Consider the following 19,807-nt stretch of genomic DNA (forward strand, 5'->3'; position numbering starts at 1 on the left):
AAAGTGGTTGTCTGAGAAGCAGGAAAAGGAGGTGGGGGGTGGAGGGGGGTTGGCCAAAGAATTACTGTTTTTCCATAAAAAGCTTGTGGAACCAATTCTTTAAACTATGTGAATTCAAACCTGATTTATAAAAGACTTAGTGATAATAACAAATAAACAAACAGCATTAGTATCTGTTGCAAACTGCCCAACCTAATTGGTGCACAGGCACTGTTTCTAGCTAAGCAAATAAATGGGCTAAGAGCTGGTTGGTGCAGGGTTGAAGGATGGGCCTTTATCACACCACTCACATACGACGCAGGCGTCTGACCTACATTTGAATTTCAACTTAATTTTGTAGGGCAAATTTTCATCTCGGGCTGACTTTTCCCTACTACCTCTTGATTATCCTGGGTCACACTTCATATACACTTTCCCTCTCCTTCCTGGCTATCAGTTTAAGTTTGTTCAGAAGACACAAATTGCATGAAATATGAATCCTGGCAAACAGTGGAAGAAAGGCAAGTCTCTTGTCCACTGTCCCCACAAATCCCTAAAACTTTTCAGGGTAAATTTTAAACTATTACCCATATTTCTCATGACTAATGAAAATGATTGAAGACTGACTTATGTATTTGAGAAAAAGACATGTTAGGTCTTGGAATGTCTTTCCATCATATCCCACATAGTAAATCAAGCCAGGTTGTCCAGGAATCAGTGATTTTATTTCTTAGTTTCAGTCCGACCTTAGCCAGGAGGTCATCCTAATACCCACATGGGGAACATTACTCTTGGCAACCAATCACTGACTTGCCAGGTGTTAAATACTGCGAAAAGGCTGACTCACAAAATGGAAATGTAATGCTATTGAGAAAGGGATCCTTTACAGGGAGCTCAGGGTGAGAGAGGGAAACACCCATCTCAAAGGCAGGCCTGACTTCCTAGCTGCAATCTGAAAAGCTATACCTCCAGACAGAGAGCTATCATTATTTTGAAAGCAGGAAATATATACTAGATTATATGAAAGATCCGGATGTATAATCAGAAAATTCCTAACTTTACACTTTTATTGTTAAAGCTAATCATGTTATCTGAGGAAGGATGAATTACTGGCTAAACTTGACTTCTTAGAATGGTGTGCAGAACTCAGGAGGGTAAACGTGCCAATGAAACAGAAACACACTGATTACTCATGACTATTAAAGATCTTTTTCAAAGCAAAACATCTTCCCTTTAAAAATCAGCTGGAATAATTAAGGTGTAAAAAGAATGCTTTTACTTAATTATTTTTCTGTGCATTATTACTAGATTTGGGGACTTGTCAAAAAGGCAGGACGAATATTTTACTCCATTAGAATACATGGTACTAGTTTCCTGGAAGTTAACCTCTGAACTTTTCTAAGGGACAGCGGTAGGATATGGGGTAAAAACCTACGATTCATAGCTATCATACCTTTTTCACCTTTGAAAAGAGCTGACGATCAAATAAGTCATTGGACAAACACTGATTATTCTAGGTTACCCTCATTCTGAATAAATAACTTATGCTTCATATTTTAAAAACAGATCTTATAGTTAAAAATTTCAACTGCTTCAGTTAGAAAGTGCTTCTTATAGTGCTATAATTTTAAGATTAATGAGCCATTTATAATGTCTGAAAGAATTAATTACGTCTCAGACATAATATATTTATGTATATTATAGTATATCCTATTTATAGTATATTTATTATTAAATGTTGCAATCGATGGAACCCTAAAACTGTTGCATTATCTCCCCCGTCTTATGTGGTTTCGCACTTTGCCTTCATAAAAAGTTCACTCACACGTAGAAATTCATTGACTTCACAACTCTATAAGGTAAATAAATTTTATCCCAAAGTATGTGTGTATACCACATTCTATGAGGCCAGTATTTCCCTTATACCAAAGCCAGACAAAGACAACATAAGAAAAGAAAACTACAGACCAGTACCCCTTAGGAATACAGATGCAAAGATCCTTAACAAAAGACTAGCAATCCAAACCAGCAACATATAAAAAAGATCATACGTCATGACCAAGTGGGATTTATCCAGGGATGAAAAGTTAGTTTGACATTGGAAACTCAATCGATGTAATACATTATATTAATAGAGGTTAAAAAAACCCATACAGGGACTTCCCTGGTGGTCCAGTGGTTAAGACTCTGTGATCCAATGTAGCGGGCCCAGGTTTGATCCATGGTCAGGGAACTAGAGCCCATATGCATGCCACAGCTAAGAGTCTGCATGCCACAACTAAGAGCCCGCATGCCGCAACTAAAAAGATCCCGCATGCTGCAGTGAAGACCTGGCGCAGCCAAATAAATAAATTAAAAGTAAATATTAAAAAAAAAAACCCATACAATCATTTTCATAGACTCAGAAAAAGCATTTAACAAAATCCAAAACGCTTTCATGATAAAAATTGCAACTAGAAATAGAAGAGAGCTTCTCAACTTGATAAAAGCATCTATGAAAAACAAAGGTAATACCAGCTTAATGGTGAAAGACTGAAAGCATTCTCCCCTTAGATCAGGAACAAGACAAGGATGTCTACTTTCTCCTCTTTTATTTAACATTGTACGGGAAATCTAGCCAGGCAATTATGCAAAAAAAAAAGAAATAAAAGGAATCCTGGTTGGTAAGGAAGAAGTAACACTATTTCTTTGCAAATGACATGATCTTGTATACAGAAAATCCTAAGGAATCCACTAAAAAAAAGATCAGCACTAATAAATGAATTCAGCAAGGTTGCAGGCTACAAGATCGATATACAAAAATCAGTTGTATTTCTCTACACTAGCAATGAATAATCCAAAAATGAAATTAAGAAAACAATTTCATGTATGATAGCACCAAAAAGACTAGAATACAAAGGAATAAATTTTGAAAAAGAAGTGCAAGACCTGTATGCTGAAAACTACAACACATCATTGAAAGAAATTAAGGATGACCTAAGTAAATGGAAAGACACCCATGTTTATGGATCAGAAGACTTAATATTGTTAAGATGGCAATGCTTCCCAAATCGATCTCCAGATTCAATGCAATCCCTAACAAAATCCCAGCTGGCTTTTTCCGCCAAATTAACAAACTTATCCTAAGAATTACATAAAAAAAAAAAAAAAGGGGACCCAGAATAGCCAAAACAATCTTTTAAAAGAAGAACAAAATTGGAGGACTTGCATTTCCCAATTTCAAAATTTACTACAGAACTAAAGTAATCAAGACTGTGTAGTACTGACATAAGGATGGACATATAGATCAACTGAATAAAATTGAGTGTTTAGGAATTAATCTTTACATTTATGGTCAACTGATCTACACCAGGGGTGTCAAGACAATTCAGTGAGGAAAAGAATTCTTTTCAACAAATGGTGTGGGACAGCAATATATCTACATATGCAAGAATGTAGTTGGACCCTTACCTCACACCATGCACAAAAATGTACTCAATATGGATCACAGACTTAAATATAAGAGCTTAAAAGTATAAAACTCTTAGGAAAAAACACAGGGGTGAATCTTTGTAACCTTGGGTTAGGCAATGGTTTCTTAGATACAACACCAAAAGCAGAAGGGACAAAAAACCAAACAGATAAACAGGACTAGATCAAAATAAAAAAATTTTGTGCTGCAAATGATACCGTCAAGGAAGTGAAAAGATAAGTCACAGACTGGGAGAAAATATTTGCAAACCATATACCTCATAAAGGACTTGTATCCAGAATATTAATGAACTCTTATCATTCAATAATTAAAAGACAATCCAATTTTTTTAAATGGGCAAAGAAGAAGATATACAAATGGCCAACATGAAAAGATGCCCAACATTATTAGCCATTGGGGAAACAGAATCAAAATCACAATGAGATACCACTTCACATCCACGAGGATGGTCATAATCAAAAAGATAGACAACAATGGTGTTCGTGTGGATGTGGAGTAAGTGGAACCCTCATACATTGCTGGTGAGAATGTAAAATGGTGCACCCACCGTGGAAAACAGTTTGGTAGTTCCTCAAAATATTCAACAGAGAGTAACCATGTGACCCAGCAATTCAACTCCTAGGTATATACCCAGAGAATTTTAAAAATATGTCCACATAAAATATTGTGCATGAATGTTGAGAGCAAATATTATTCATAATGGGCAAAAAGTGGGAACAACCCCAATGTTCATCAAATGATGAAGAGATAAACAGGACGTTATCTAGTTACATCATGGAATATTATTTGGCAACAAAAAGGAGAAAAGAATTGACACATGCTACATCATGGATAAACTTTGAAAACATTATGCTAAATAAAATAAGCCAATCACAAAAGACTACATGTTGTATGATTCCATTTGTATGAAGTGTCCAGAAAAGGTAAGTCTATGGAGACAGAAAGTAGAATTACGAGGAGGAATGGGGAGTGAGTGCTAACAGGTATTGGGTTGCTTATTTGGAAGGAAAAATGTTCTAAAATTAGAATGTGGTAAAGGCTACATAACTCTGTGAACATTCTAAAAAAAAAAAAAAAATTGAAACGTACACTTCAAATGGATGAATTGTATGGTATTTTAATTGTATCTCAGTAAAGCTGTTAAAAAAGCAATGTATGCATATTTCACGTTGCCTACTTCATACCTTTCTTTGGCTTCCTTGAGGGCCAGTTCAAGTCTCTCCACCTTCTGCTTTCCTTCCCTTAGACAAAGCAGGAGCTGGCTCACAGTTAACTCCTCAAATTCCAAATAATTCCTGGCACCTTCTGCAGATTTGCTCCTGCATCAGGACAGCATAAAGGTTAAAAGGTTTTCATGAGAAAACAAAAATGTCAGAGTCTAGGAATATTACTGGAACCAGTTTAAAGGAACTGCTTTCCAGAATATTCTCCAGTTAATTCTCATTTACAGACCAAGCACAGCTGGCCCGGTGACCACCAGTGCCTCACTCCTCCATGCTTTCCAGGGAAGGAGTGGGGACTGATGGGTAGGCTCTATTTACACTGCACGTGCTCACTTCCTCCAAATGGTCACCATGTCCACGGCACCAGACCACAGGACCCACAGAAACAGTGGAGCAGAGGTAGCCCTGGTTTTTGGTGTCCGGCTTTCCTAGAGGACTAATCTCCAGGAAGACCACAGTCATACAAAGGGCACAAGCACGTGTGCTGCCCATGGTGACATGCAGACCACCGGCCTTTCTCCAACTCGACCGAAACCACCACGTTCTCTCGTCAGGAGAAGAAAATCATTTTTGTTTCTGGTTTCAAACAATTAGAGCAGAGAAATGTAGGCACTGTTGGCATGTCAAATATTTTTCTTGATTTCCGACTCTGATTAAATCAAGAGGCAGTTCAATGACGAAGAAAACCACAACAAGCACTGCAGTAACTAAACATTCTGGACAACTATGCTGATGCCAATGGCAGCTGCTCTTTCAGTAACCTACTCAAGGTCACACATCTAACAAAAAGCCAGGATTCAGTCCCAGTTCCCATCGCCAAAGCTCAAACTCTGAACCTAGAAATCCATCTCTGACTCCTTCAAATACTTTCAAACAGGCTAAGGAAGCTGTTATTAAAAAATAGCTGTGTGGGGACTTCCCTGGTGGTCCAGTGGTAAAGAATCCACTGGATTACAATGCAGGGGACGCGGGTTCGATCCCTGGTCGGGGAACTAAGATCCCACATGCCGCGGGGAAACTAAGCCCGTGCACCACAACTGCTGAGCCGGCGCGCCTCAACCAGAGCCCGCCTGCCGCAAACTACAGAGCCCAAGTGCTCTGGAACCTGTGCCACAACTACAGAGCTCACACGCCCTAGAGCCTGCGCACCACAACTAGAGAGAAGCCCACGCACCGCAACAAAGAGGAGCCCCCGCTCACCGCAACTAGAGAAAGCCTGCGTGCAGCAACGAAGACCCGACGCAGCCAAAGATAAATAAATAAAAAAAAAAAAAAAAAAAAAAAAAGCAATAGGGGAGAGGGGGAAGCTGAGGAATTTCTAACTAAAAAAGGGAATAACTTTCATTTCTGCCAACTGCCCTGTTTGATGAAAAAATATTATCTAATCCTGATTTTCTCCCTTACACAAAGGCTTGGGAGCATAACTGAAAAAAAAAATAACCCATTTGTATGTTTTATAAGTACATTCATCAAGTTATAGAAAAAGGATGTTAAAAGCCTATGAGGGAAGAGATCCTTCGGGAAATTTTCAGATAACTCTTCTTAAGCAGAGTCATGCAGTAGGAACCTGCTTACAGAGCGTGAGCTGACAGTGCATTCTGGGTCAGAGCTACTTGCAAGAGACTCAGGTGCCCAGTTCCCCTGCCGTCTCCTCCTCAAGGTCCCCCCACCTCTTAAGATGCCGGCTTCCTAATATCTACTTGTCACAAGTCTACTTGCAATTCCCCAGGTTAGATATCTGGGCACTTTCAAAACACAGCCACCGTCACTCAGAGCAACAACAGCCATTGCTATGGAAGATTATCCTGAATTAGTCACCTTGGCTTGTACTCGGGAATGAACAGGGAAGACGAAATGGAAACATCCCCCTTATCAGCTGGGCAGCCTGGTCCGGATCAGACTGCACTGGTACACAAATTAGGAAACATGGGTCTCTTAATTGAGAAGCAGCTTGGTTTCACTGCCCATCTGATGGAGATGAAACACCTCTACACAGAGTGGTGAGGGGTTAGTTCGCCGACAAAGGCACCAGACATAGTTTTTCTTCTCCACCAGTTTGGGCTGCAACATTAAATAGCAATTCAAATGGAACATTCTTGAAAGGTCCCGGTATAAATTAATAAGTGGCTTTTTCAGCCCACCACGTTTGGCCTCCCAGGGGAGAGCTGAAAGTGACAAGACTGCCCAGCGTGTCTGTCCGAAAGCCCTAGTCTGTCTTCACATACGTGTCAATGGAATCAGTTCTTGTGGGCCCAGGACTTGGCTTGATTTCTTTCGTTGCCACATCTGCTTCTCCCTCCTGTAAAAGCAGAAATGAAAGGGATTTAACATAGTATGTCTGCAGGACAAATTCCTTATCAAAAGAGAAAAAGGCAAAAGAGCAGGAATTTGGATGACACACAACCCAAGGAACCTATCAAACGTGGAAATGTGAGATGTTTAAATTCGGTCACTCAAATGTAATGGAAATTTACCCTTCCCTCAACCTGCACTCCCCGTCAGGATTATAAACATCCAGGCAAAGATGAGAAGGTCGAGAAGGTCGGGCTCCTCTCATTCAGCACAGTCAACCTGACCGCCCACAGAGGAAAGCTTATCTTCTCTTTCTCCTTGGCAGTTCCCTTCTCCCCCACCAGGTTAAGGTCACACAGAGCTAGTGACAGTTCCACATACCTTTCCCACACAGTCCTTTAGCATGCAAAATGTTAGAACTTGCTGAAGCCACGTAGAAAAGAAGGCTGTTTTCTGTGGGCAAGGCTCACAAAGCATAGGTTGGCTCCTATTAGAAATCTGTATGCATCTCGGGCCACTTAGGGAACAGGAAGACTAAGACCACTTAAATGATTTGAAAGACGTTTCTTTTTTTTTTTTTTTTTTTAATATTTATTTATTTATTTGGCTGCGTCGGGTCTTAGTTGCGGCATGCGGGATCTTTCGTTGCAGCGTGAGGGCTTCTCTCTAGTTGTGGCACGTGGGCTTCATTGCCCTGCAGCATGTGGGACCTTAGGTCCCTGACCAGGAATCAAACCCCCATCCCCGGCATCGGAAGGCAGATTCTTAACCACTGGACCACCAGGGAAGTCCCTTGAAAGACATTTCTATTCCAATGAGCTAGCAGAAAGATCTTCCAAAAATACAGAGATGGTTCTAGATAATTCTGTGTGTGCACACTGTTCCTAAATCTTGGGCAGTGTTTTTCTGTTCACAGAAGCAAGGCAAGAAAAACATGTTGACACTAGAAATAACTGGCACTCATCAGTGAGGGAGAATATTACGCTAACCATTCATCCTGAAGAAAGAAGCCTCATTTGGAAACTTCTGATACACTCCTTGGGTTTCCTGAATTTTATCAGTTATCTGCAGAAGGTTAATGCTCTTTGATCAACGCTGTGTTTTCATAATCTTTGCTCATTTGCAGAAAGAGTACTCTGACATTAGTGTACTTCCTGATTAGTATTTTACTTCGCTTGACTTCAGCCCCTATTCATCTAAAATTTATGAGGGGCGTGGGTGGTAGGGTTATTAAGAGCCATTTTGCAACTCTGTTCACCTTGTGCACAGCAAATAAATGAGAAGGTAAAGGAAGTCGCACTCGACCATTTCAGACACATCTATTAGTTAAGCTTTTCGTAAGGTGCCCCACTCCCACTTACCTACAAAGTCGAGTTTTCTCTTTCAGAGACACAGGTAACCTCTCTGCCTGTATCAGACGTGTACTCTGACAAAGCTGGAATGACTGTGTGTATGAGGGAGGATTTTCTCCTCCTGTGCTTGTCTCCCTCACCCTGTATGCAGTTTTTTTCTAGTAGCAGAGAAGGAGAGGTCCCTCTGGGCTTCACTTACCTTCTGTGCTCTTTAGCAGGACTGCCTGCACGCCAGCTGCACATAAATGCCAGTTAGATCACCCTGGCTTCAAACCCTGTTCTCGGGGGTTCCCTAGCAGCTGCTGTTAGAGGGGAGGGACAAGCCAGGGTATTCCCTGAGGGTACAACCAGAGCCGCTCTGCTCTTTCTTTTCTCCACTTCTTAGTTTTAATATACCAACGTTCCTCGTAAGACTTTGTTTGAAAAGAGGGTTCTGTTATTAGTAAGTGTTTTAAAGCCTTTTGATTTTACCGCATCTGATCACAGCTCCCCTTACCTAAGTGAAATGCTGAACACAGCTTTGAGACCTGGGCTGAAAAAGCTTATGCCTTTATTTTCTTTTTTCTTTTTTCTTTTTAGGTCAGTCACATAAATTTGTCAGGACATACTGGAAAAAAAAGGACTATCTCTTTGGTCATAAAAGGTAATCAGTATTTTCCATTTCAGCTATGATAGCCACAAGCATTATGTTATACATTTACGTTGACTACACTGAAGTTTCCCCACTATCTGGCTTCCTCGTGTTGAAAGGAAATGGTGGTATTTGTAGCAACTGTCCAGGTGAGGTTTTGTAACTTGCTTAAAACAAAACCAAAACCAACACACTTACAGCCATTCTGATTTCCACAAAGGAGTCTTCGCAGCCATCTGAGTTCAGCTTGAGTTGTAATTCAGAAATGATGCCCAGCAGATCGACCTTTTCAGCTTGAAGGCGTGCCACTTGGGTCTTCAGCTGTTCCACTTCCTGTTCTGCTTCTGCCCTGGGGACCTTGGGGATGAGGAGCAAAGTGAATTAATGAATCACACTAGGGACTTGGCCATCAAACTCGAGTGCCTCCATACCCATTGGCAAGACAGCTCTGCTTTACAGTAGGATATTCTAGCTTATCCTTGGCAATTTATTTTGACATGCCAATTAAAATGGAAAAGCTTACATTATTTTATCATATGCAAATAATTGGAAGTTAAAATAACCTCATGACAAGAAAGGCTTCCTCAGCATGCTGAAATGATCTGATGCCATGAAAATAACCAACCAGACTTTGGCAATGGTAGACTTGTAAATTCTAGTCCAAAATTCCACAAAGAACTGCCACAACTCAACCTCTTGCCTTTTTTTTTCCCCCTACAAATGCATATCCACCCCTACCCTCCCCATTCTTGTCATGTCTACTCAGAAGCCAAAGCACCAAGGGCATAATGTTGTAGTAATGGCAAAACACAACGAAAGGTCCACAATTCTCCCAGGTATGTAGTCTGGTTGCTACAGTACTCTATGCTCGTGTTTTAAGGTTGCTAAAAATAAGTCTGGTGAGAAATAAGAAAACTGAAAATTCAGAGGCTGGTACCAAGGGTGGAAAAATTAAATTTCGGCCTCTATAAACATTAATAATAAACATTAATATTTCCCTGAGTACTTGCTGTGTTCATCCTGTTGCAGTTACTACATATGACAAAGTCATAAGAGAAAGAGCCTGTTGACATGTGGTGTTTTTACTTGGGAGAAGGGAGAGCAGATTCTAGGCGACACTCTGCTAATCAGAGCATGTGTCACCTTGAGCAGATTCACTCAATGTCTTGGCTTCAGTTTTCTCGGCTCAGAAGGAAAGACGTGGTACCACGTGGTCTCTGTGGTCTCTTCCAGCCGTGACCTTAGCCTCTCTGATTTCTTCCCTCACTGCTCTTATGGACATGGCGCCACCAGAAACACATACACTTGAGATTATCAGAGGACTGCAACACACAGAAAATTCATACACACACACACACACCCTATGACAGATCTCCTAAGGAATGGTACACAGGCCCAAAGGCTTACAGTAAAACCAAAAAAGTATCAGAAAGGCTTGTGCACGGACCATACACCAGCTAGCCCATGAAGTATTAAGCAGAGAGGGCTTGCTAGTAATTGGCAGCATGCAAGTGCCCCTCACACCAGTGGAATCATGCTCTGCCTTCATTTGGACCATTCTCTTGCTAGGAAACTCCCACAGGCATTAGAAAAAAGCAACTCCTTGTAAAACTGAAGGATCAGGTCTGTAAGGAAAGGTTCGAAGCCTGTGCAGTCTCTCCTGGTAATGACTCAGACCAAAGAAATGTATATTTAAAGGCACGAAAACATAAAAGAAAATGTACTGCCTAGGCTGGTACTAGGAAACAGGCAGGGAAGGGCAAGACTATGCTCTGTGAGGGATTTTCACGTCCACCCTCTTGCCCTCCCTGAGGACACTGTGTAGAATGGACTTTTAAGGAAGGAAATAGAGTTTTAAACAAGGGTCTGAGGACCAGGGATATAAGGCCATGACTCTAGAATCTCAGATGTCAGGTTAATTTTCTTTTTTGCAACTGTGAGGATCTCTTAATTATGCTGGGGAAATTATGGATCTGCTTATTTGGCTATAAAACACCTTGTGAGGTGACACTTTAAATTTCTCTTCATTTCACTGTTAAGGCTCTGTCCATCATCTTCCCGGACTAAACTTCCAGGGCTTATTCTCTGGATCTCAAGCCCAACTCCATTATTTGTTATGTCTTTCATCAGTTTTGAGCACTTAGCATTGATTAGCCTTCGTGACACAACAATTTCTCCGTATTTTTCTGTGCTTGTGTTGTCCTGGAAATGTGCCCAGGCTGATATGCCATTTTATAATCCAAAAACAATAGTCTATCTAATGACCTTTGCCTGGCCATCTGTAGTTAAAAGTTAAAAAGTACTCTTTAGAGATCATTATGATGTATAATTCAGTGAAAGTGGACAGAACCAGTAATGCCTCGGCCTCACCCTAAAGATCACAGGCAGGTTTCCAAAGGACATTCCCTGCTCCCTTCCCTTGTGTGACACAGACCACAGGAGAGGCCCTGATGGCTTGTGGGGGTGGGTGGGTGGGGAGGAGGGGCACATCCTGCAGAAGCAGCAGCAAAGATGGGCCAGCGTGAGTGAGGAAAATCTGAGGCCTTGAGAGCTTTAGTAAATCAGGAAGATGAGGGCCTAAATTAAAAAACAACTGGGCTTCCCTGGTGGCGCAGTGGTTAAGGATCCGCCTGCCAATGCAGGGGACACGGGTTCGAGCCCTGGTCCAGGAAGATCCCACATGCCGCGGAGCAGCTAAGCCCGTGCGCCACAACTACCGAGCCTGCGCTCTAGAGCCCGCGAGCCACAACTACTGAGCCCGCGAGCCACAACTACTGAGCCCACGTGCCTAGAGCCCGTGCTCTGCAACAAGAGAAGCCACTGCAATGAGAAGTCCGTTGCACTGCCCCCGCTCGCTGCAACTAGAGAAAGCCTGCACGCAGCAACAAAGACCCAATGCAGCCAAAAATAAATAAATTAAATAAATAAATTTAAAAAATTTTTAAAAAACCCCCAAAAACAACAACAACAACACAAGTGGTCCAGGAGACAAACATTACAGAAGAGGCAGGGGGCAAAGGGTGGGCCTGGGAGGTACAGTTTGGGGGGATACAGCTGATGACCAAGGGTTTTTAAGAGTCCTAAATGTCACTTTGTCCCAAGGACTCATTTCTGAGTCCTGGTTGTAGTTTGCTTCAGCTGATCCTCTGCACTGAAAGAAGCGGTCCAGAGCTCCAGCTTCGGATCTCAACTTCTTCCAATACTGGGACCTTTTTGGAAAACCTACAGGAAGACTATCTCAGGCAGACAAACTGCTTCTGGAAGCTTCCTTTTTGGCTTCAAAGTGATGGGTCCCCGCAGGCTGAAGCCAACTGTCAGCCCACATCCCCAAAGCCAAGGGAGGAAAACAAAGTGAGATATTTTCTTCCAGCAAGTAGAAAATTACCCATATATACCAGTGATCATTTCTTCAGAGTATTCTAACTCAAAAATATTTAGACAATGAGAGGTTTCTCCCAAAGAAGTGACTTAATGCTCTTTGAACTGTAAGACAAACTGAAGCATCAGACATGATAAATCTTATCAACAATGAAACATTTCCAATACAAATACAAATTTATTAAAGTTGAATGTTTTCATTGTCCCATGAGCAGGAGTTGATGAGTAAGATCATTGATATAAACTATGATATTTTTCTAAACAACTTTTCATTCTTTAGATTATTCCATATTTCTCTTTTCCTTATTTTCTTTCCATTTTATTTCTTTGTCTGTATTCTTTACCTATTTAAGAAATTAGACATCAACAAAGTTCAAGGTAAAGTCTCAAGAAAAATCACTGATGAGGGGAGGGATAAATGAGGAGTATGGAACTGACAGATACAAACTACTTCCTGCAATAAACCATAATGGAAAAGAAAAAAAATAAGGGAACAGATACAAACTACTGTACGTAAAATAGATAAGCAACAAGGATTTACTGTTTAGCACATGGAACTATACTATGTATCTTGTAATAACCTATAATGGAAAGTAAACTGAAAAAAATTTATATAACTGAATCACTTTGCTGCATACCTGAACTAACACAATATTGTAAATCAACTGAAAAAAAAAAAGAAAGAAAATCACTGATATCCAAGAATTAACCCAGTGCTCCATCCTCCCTGAAGCTGTTAAGTTCTAGGTTTGGAAGAAAATGAACTGCAGATGTCCATCTAAATAAATAATACCCAGTGAGCCTTAGAATATGGGCAGAGGCTTCAAATGTGCTCTGATTTGCTTTTTCACTCACATCTTTGATACCCGTTCTCAGGTGTGAGCACACTTCTTGGGTTCTTTGGGTCAGTGGAAATGTGGCAACCCTACAGCCTCATATCACATGACATTTGTCAAAGCAGTTTTCAAAAGTAAATGTAAAACATAAAGCGAGGAATCTATTTTAGACGGAGAGAAAGGACAAGGTCAATAAGTGAAAATTCTGAGTGACAGATTTTTAAAGTGTAATTCAATATCAAAGACATAAACTAACGACGAACACTTGGATGGTTCTAGGCAGAGGTCCTTCCGTACCATCTAAATGAATACAAAATATTGACTTATAACCGTAACACTCTTTTGACTATAATCAATATGGTCAAAGCTTTACCCATTTCTTTCCTTCACCAGAGATTATACATGACCCTTAAAATTGTAACCAATCTTCTCATCAAGCACGCTTCTTTCAAGATGATGCAAAGCACCCATCTAGGCTGAACCGTGAAAGGTTTTGATCTAGAAGTCTGGTCAAGAAAGACTGCACTACAAATATGAACAGTCTGCTCACCTCGAATGACCTTTCAGTTTTCCCTTTTAGTTTTCCGACTTCTTGCTTCAGTTTTTCATTTTCAAGACTCAGCGCCGTTAGGCGCTCTTTGGCTTCTTTGCTCTGGGTCTCAAAAAAAAGGCGTTCTTCCTTCTGCTTTTCTGTCCAGGCCGAAAGCTCCTCAAATCGCCCTTTCATAGCTTGATTGTTCAGCTTCATGGCTTCTGCATGGGGCACAGAGGGAGAGTGTCACACCAGGGGATTGGACTTGGGGTCAGGAATGGAACCCGCCTGTGAACCACCTCACCACGTAGCTCTGAATCTCAAGATGCCAGGCTTGGCCTGGGCCCCAGGGTCAGCCGGAAAGACTGCGAAGCAAGATGAGTGAGTGGTTTCCGCTTCCAGACAGGACTAGCAGGGTCTAATGTCATCTCTAGTCCTCAAGAGTCTCAAGAAAATAAAATTGATTTTATTGATTTATTATAACAGAATGCCTATTAATAACTACATAGACTGAGGTCCATCACTCCTGGATTCGAACACTGGTTCCGCCAAAAACCATGGCTGGAGATATTAGAATGCTTTCTTTTAAGGTAATATTTAGGACTAACTCTGTAATCATAGCAGCCTTTTTTTCTTTTTCCTTTTAAATGGGCTAAATGTCATTATGCCATTTCCCGGAGATGCATACTGTTTATTTTTACCTGTATCCAAAAGTAAACAATGGAAACAGCTTTAGCCTCACTCAAAGCTAATTCTGTGCTCTTTCTTCCCCCAGGGAACCAGGCACAGAGAAAGGGACTCACCTACAAGCTATTACCAAAGGATGGCATTCCCGAAGGCCCAGGTGTCGCTCACCTTTCAGCTGATGGTTCTCAATTAGAAGCTCTCTCATCTGCTGCAGCAGCTCATGTGGGGTGAACGTGTCCAGGTTCGGGTGAGCCAGATTGGGGGGTCCATTTCCTGTGGTTTCGTTGGGGCTGTCCCCCTTTTCAGTCAGGCAGCTAACTGGCTGGTGGGACATGGCAGCACTTCCTACGGAAAAGTCACAAACCGAAAATATAACTGTTCCCCTCTGCACAGCGTCCTCACGGGTCCCACAAGCCCCTGTGCGAGTGCTAATACGTATTCTACAAGGGGCCTTCTCTCCCATTATATTTTGAACAATCTTGATTCTCCCTTTTTAAACAAAAAAGGTGCATCCTAGCTTCAGTTTGTATGTGTATGTCTGTGTATAAGGGTGTATAAAGGGGTACAGTGAGGAGATGGGGGATGGAGGAGGGAGAGACGGGCATGATATCATGATGATCAGGAATCCTAACGTGGGGACTTCAAGAGGCTTTCCATATATACATTTGTAGATGTGGGCAAAGTATTATTAAATGGATTTTTCCCCAGAAAAATCTTTAAGCTCAAATCTTCCTATTTTGGGTGAATTGTATGGTATCTGAATTATATCTCAATAATTGATTGTTATAAAATCTCCATATTTTACTTCTTGCATATTTGGCTGAGAGGAAAGGGAGAACTAACGTATTTCGGATGCTTACTATGCTGTTGATCACCGCACCAGACTGTCAGTTTCTAATCCTCACTAAAACTCTACTAGACAGCTATTTTCCTGGTGACGGAGCTGAGTTCATAGAGGCTTTATAGCTCATCCAAGGTCACTCAGTGAAGGGCACAACTGAGCATTAAGGATGATTCCAAAACCCAGCCCTGTCATACAGTGAAGGTAGCACTGAATACTTAGGCTTCCATAGTCGATACTTTTGCAAAGCATTCTAAAAGACTAAGAAAATCTTGCTTAGTTGTTGCATATTCTGAGAATATTTTAAGCATACCACTTTATCTGTCGAGGGGTCAGTGTGGCCATAAATAAGATAAGACGGGTGTATCCCAACTGTACTTCTGTATGGCCTACCACCTGGGCAGACACAGAAATCAAATGCTGTGGGCAAACATTTTCCTTTTCACATTTCACAAAGATGATGATATACCTTTTCATGAGGAATTGCAGAGTTACTGCATCAGTCACTGGAAGCTGAGGAGAGAGAAGTGCTCTCTGATCTATCGCTGTATAACCTCTGGGTGTGCTCTATAGATAAACATGGAAGGTGGGCCCATTCACCTCACCCAGAGTTCAGATTCCACTTCACCCATCCATCGCACACTGCCAGAAATCTTAAAAGAAATAACCAAGGCTGCCGGAAGGATTTTTTCTTCCTACTTCTTAGCAATAACAGTCAATGAATTGCTTACAAACAAGTTACTAACAAATTTTCACTGCGTCCAAAGAACCTCCTCCCTGTAAGAAGTTCCCACGTGTGCCGATAGAACCTGCCACTGCCGACAGGAGGGCAGAGTACAAATGACTATCTCTCTAAGAGGCTGCAAGGGAAGCTTCAGTTACGGTTTTTGTTGTTAAGTCCCTGTGCATGTTAGGGCAGAAGCTGGGGAAACCACCATGTATTAGTGCCCGTATATTAATGCACCAAACCCTTGGGGTGCAGAGCGGTGCTTCTTTCCCACTCTGGCAGGAGGCCATCCCTAGGCTCTCTGGAGGTCTCCTGGAACTGAGAGCCTGGTGACCTGCTTTTGGTCTAAAGGACCTGTAAGGTAAGCTGGGACGAAGTGAGAGAGTGGCATGGACTTATAAATACTACCAAATGTAAAATAGATAGCTAGTGGGAAGCAGCCGCATAGCACAGGGAGATCAGCTCGGTGCTTTGTGACCACCTAGAGGGGTGGGATAGGGAGGGTGGGAGGGAGACGCAAGAGGGAGGAGATATGGGGATATATGTATATGTATAGCTGACTCACTTTGTTATACAGCAGAAACTAACACACCATTGTAAAGCAATTATACTCCAATAAAGATGTTAAAAAATAAATAAATAAAATAAAGGACCTGTAGGAAATCAGAGACAGTGCTGCTACTGAGGGGACAGCCGGCCCCCAGCACTGTGGCCTGCGTGATTCCTCTAGAGCAGCTGGCACAGGAAAGGCGTCCTCGTGGAATTCTTTAATGAGGATGGCAATTCTATGAAGTGAAAAACACGGATAAAGCATTTTGAGCCTTCTGAAAGCATCTGTGTTTTACATATCCTGATTCATTTAGAAAGAGGTACACTGCTAAAGTGTGCTATCTCTTAGCATTAGGTGACCAGAATAGACTGCTTTTGTTTTCCCCAATAAAATAATTTGGATTATTTTGCATAAAATAATTTGGATAAAGCCAGTTTCTGACTTTCCATAAAACTCATTTTTGCATAGTACTATGTTGGTGCTAAAATTTCATAAAAATGGGTTTTTACTAAATAACAGTGCTCCTATCTATTTTGCAAAGAATACTAAAATTCTAAGTAATTGACAAAGATAAAATCCTTGTAACATGTGTCATTCACTTGTCAATATTAAATTTCCTCAGGTATTCAAGGATTAGACTATACTTTGGAGACATTTAACAGATTTGTTTTTATTTTATTTTTATTTTTTTATTTTAAATTTTAACATCTTTATTGGAGTATAATTGCTTTACAATGGTGTGTTAGTTTCTGCTTTATAACAAAGTGATCAGTTATACATATACATATGTTCCCATATCTCTTCCCTCTTGCATCTCCCTCCCTCCCACCCTCCCTATCCCACCCCTCTAGGTGGTCACAAAGCACAGACCTGATCTCCCTGTGCTATGCGGTTGCTTCCCACTAGCTATCTGTTTTACGTTTGGTAGTGTATATATGTCCATGCCACTCTCTCTGTCACATCTTACCCTTCCCCCTCCCCATATCCTCAAGTCCATTCTCTAGTAGGTCTGTGTCTTTATTCCCATCTTGCCACTAGGTTCTTCATGACCTTTTTTTTTCCCCTTAGATTCCATATATATGTGTTAGCATACTGTATTTGTTTTTCTCTTTCTGACTTACTTCACTCTGTATGACAGACTCTAACTCCATCCACCTCACGACAAATACCTCCATTTTGTTTCTTTTTATGGCTGAGTAATATTCCATTGAACAGATTTGTTTTTAAAGTATCTAAAGCAGAGGGAGGGAAGAGTAGGGGAAGGGGGAGGAGAGGGGAGGGGAGAGAAGGGAAGGGGGAGGGGAGAAAAGAGAGACTGTTGCTTCCAACAGTTTTTCCTCCTTGACTTTCTGTTATATCTCCACCAAGACTTGAGGCACAACCGTAACAGTTAAAATCAATTCTACTTATCAACTTTCTGGTTGCCCAGATTTTATAAGGACATGAGAGAAAAAAAACAACAACAGGGTTATGCTGAGGGAGACAGTAGAAAAATAAACCGGGTGCCACTAACCAGACACGTGACCTTGAGAACTCATCTGACCTCTGTGATGACTTACTGACTTGCCTAGCTAATGATGATCACTGTAGCTGCTTTCAGCTCAAAAGCCCTATGAAAAGTATTAAGCTTCTAGCAAGACCACAGTCCAACCCGCACTGTCCGACACGTACACCCCGGCACCCTCGTGGCCATGCTGCCCTCTCTCACTAATACATACGCCCGTCCCGATTATAGGGAACTCTTCGCTACGCAGCATTGTTAGGAAAACTATTTGGTAATTCAAATGTCATAGTATATAAGAAGTTAACATAAATGCCAAACATAAGCACATAAATACTTATAAACAAAATTTTACTAAAAGCAATTTAATTGATTTTTGGTGACTCAAAGTGCATTTTATGATTTTAGAATATTTGGGGGGCGTCATTACAAGCTATCACAGTACAGTGCATATATGAGATGTCTACTGGTAGAATGCCAGTTAGAGAAAGCTGAATTCTCTAAATGTTTAGCATCACCTTGAAATATTTTCAATTGAGAAAATGCAGAGATGTATTATAAATCCTTGCACACATCCTCAAAGGTTATGAACTAAGGAACTAAGCCATTTACTCCAAGGTTCTGTCTAATAACAGAATTTCTCATAAAAATCCAACCAATGATCAGAAATGCATCATTTCTAAGCAAAGGTGTTTTTTTTTTTTAACTACAGAAGGGTGAATTAATTTAGCACAGGATTTGTCAAGATTTCACCAATGAGGAAAAATAGGAACCACCTGGAAGGTGGAAGATCGAAAGCAAAATCTCCTAGATTTTATTCCTGGATCTGCTATTCAAATTCCTGATTATAATTATTGTTCTAAATTCCAGAGGTCAAGTAATTATAGCAGTGACTTGACTTCGTAGGCATGAGCTTAAATCTTGTTCCTGAGTTGGCCTTAAAAATGACCCAGCTCAACTTATTCAATGCAGGAACGTCTTGTCCGGTTTCCATGGCAGATGGTCATATAGACCAGGCTCGAATGACTTCAATGACAGAAAAAATGAGCACATGACCTTAGCAGGCAACTGCCCATTCTATTCCAGGATGGCTCTGACTGCCAGAAAGCCATTTTGTATCCAACAGAAATCTGCCTTACACTGACTTCTCTCCACTGGTCGTTGGACCATCAAGAATAATACAGAATAAACCCAGGTCCTTATAAACCCAGGTCCTTACCCTGGTGTGGCTGATTCTCCGAACCTGCTGATTAAGTATTCACAGGTTCAATCCCCACATGGATAAATTAGTTTTAAACAGTGAAAACCTATTTCCTGATCAGAGACAATTGCTGGCTATTGGCAAATTCTGGTTTGGGTTTTCAAGGGGATTGAGTAACATTCCAAGACTGCATCAACTAAACTCATCACCATCCTGGAAAAAGAACTCAAAGTACATATCCTATTAAGGGGGTAAAAGAAGACTTACCTTTTATGCCAGAAATGGTACTCTGACTTTCGTAACTGCAAACATACAGAAAATGGAAATGGCCTCATCACCCAAGGCAGGAACCTGAGAGTTATGCTTGATTCTTCCTATTTGCTCTTCCCCCAAGTCTAATGGGTCACCGAGTCCTGTCACTCCCACCTCCTCTCAATCCCCACCAGCTTAGGTCAGGCCCTTCTTGTCTTGTCTGGCCCACAGAGTACAGGACTTTCGTCTGTTTTGTCCACTGCCGTGTCCCTAGCACCTAGAACATTACCCGACATATATGGGGGTTCAACAAATACTTGCAGAATGAACTTGCATAGTTTCCTCCATGGTTG

The 19,807-nt window shown here is 41.2% G+C and overlaps 1 protein-coding gene across 3 annotated transcripts in view; it reads right to left on the reverse strand.

The window, feature by feature from the left end:
* OPTN (optineurin) overlaps positions 1–19,807 on the reverse strand; it is a 42,384-nt gene that overhangs the window by 20,229 nt on the left and 2,348 nt on the right. For 2 of the 3 annotated variants that reach the window (XM_061178481.1, XM_061178463.1), the window contains exons 2-6: positions 14,551–14,727; positions 13,714–13,916; positions 9,148–9,306; positions 6,900–6,973; positions 4,636–4,770 (exon numbers count right to left, since the gene is read on the reverse strand). In XM_061178481.1, coding sequence (XP_061034464.1) covers positions 4,636–4,770; positions 6,900–6,973; positions 9,148–9,306; positions 13,714–13,916; positions 14,551–14,716 — 737 coding nt within the window. In that variant the 5' untranslated portion in view covers positions 14,717–14,727. Of the gene's footprint in view, positions 1–4,635; positions 4,771–6,899; positions 6,974–9,147; positions 9,307–13,713; positions 13,917–14,550; positions 14,728–16,603; positions 16,736–19,807 lie in introns of all 3 variants that reach the window. The other variant, XM_061178472.1, reaches the window with a different exon arrangement.

Source organism: Eubalaena glacialis, chromosome 2 (assembly GCF_028564815.1).
Source record: "Eubalaena glacialis isolate mEubGla1 chromosome 2, mEubGla1.1.hap2.+ XY, whole genome shotgun sequence".
NCBI lineage: Eukaryota > Metazoa > Chordata > Mammalia > Artiodactyla > Balaenidae > Eubalaena > Eubalaena glacialis.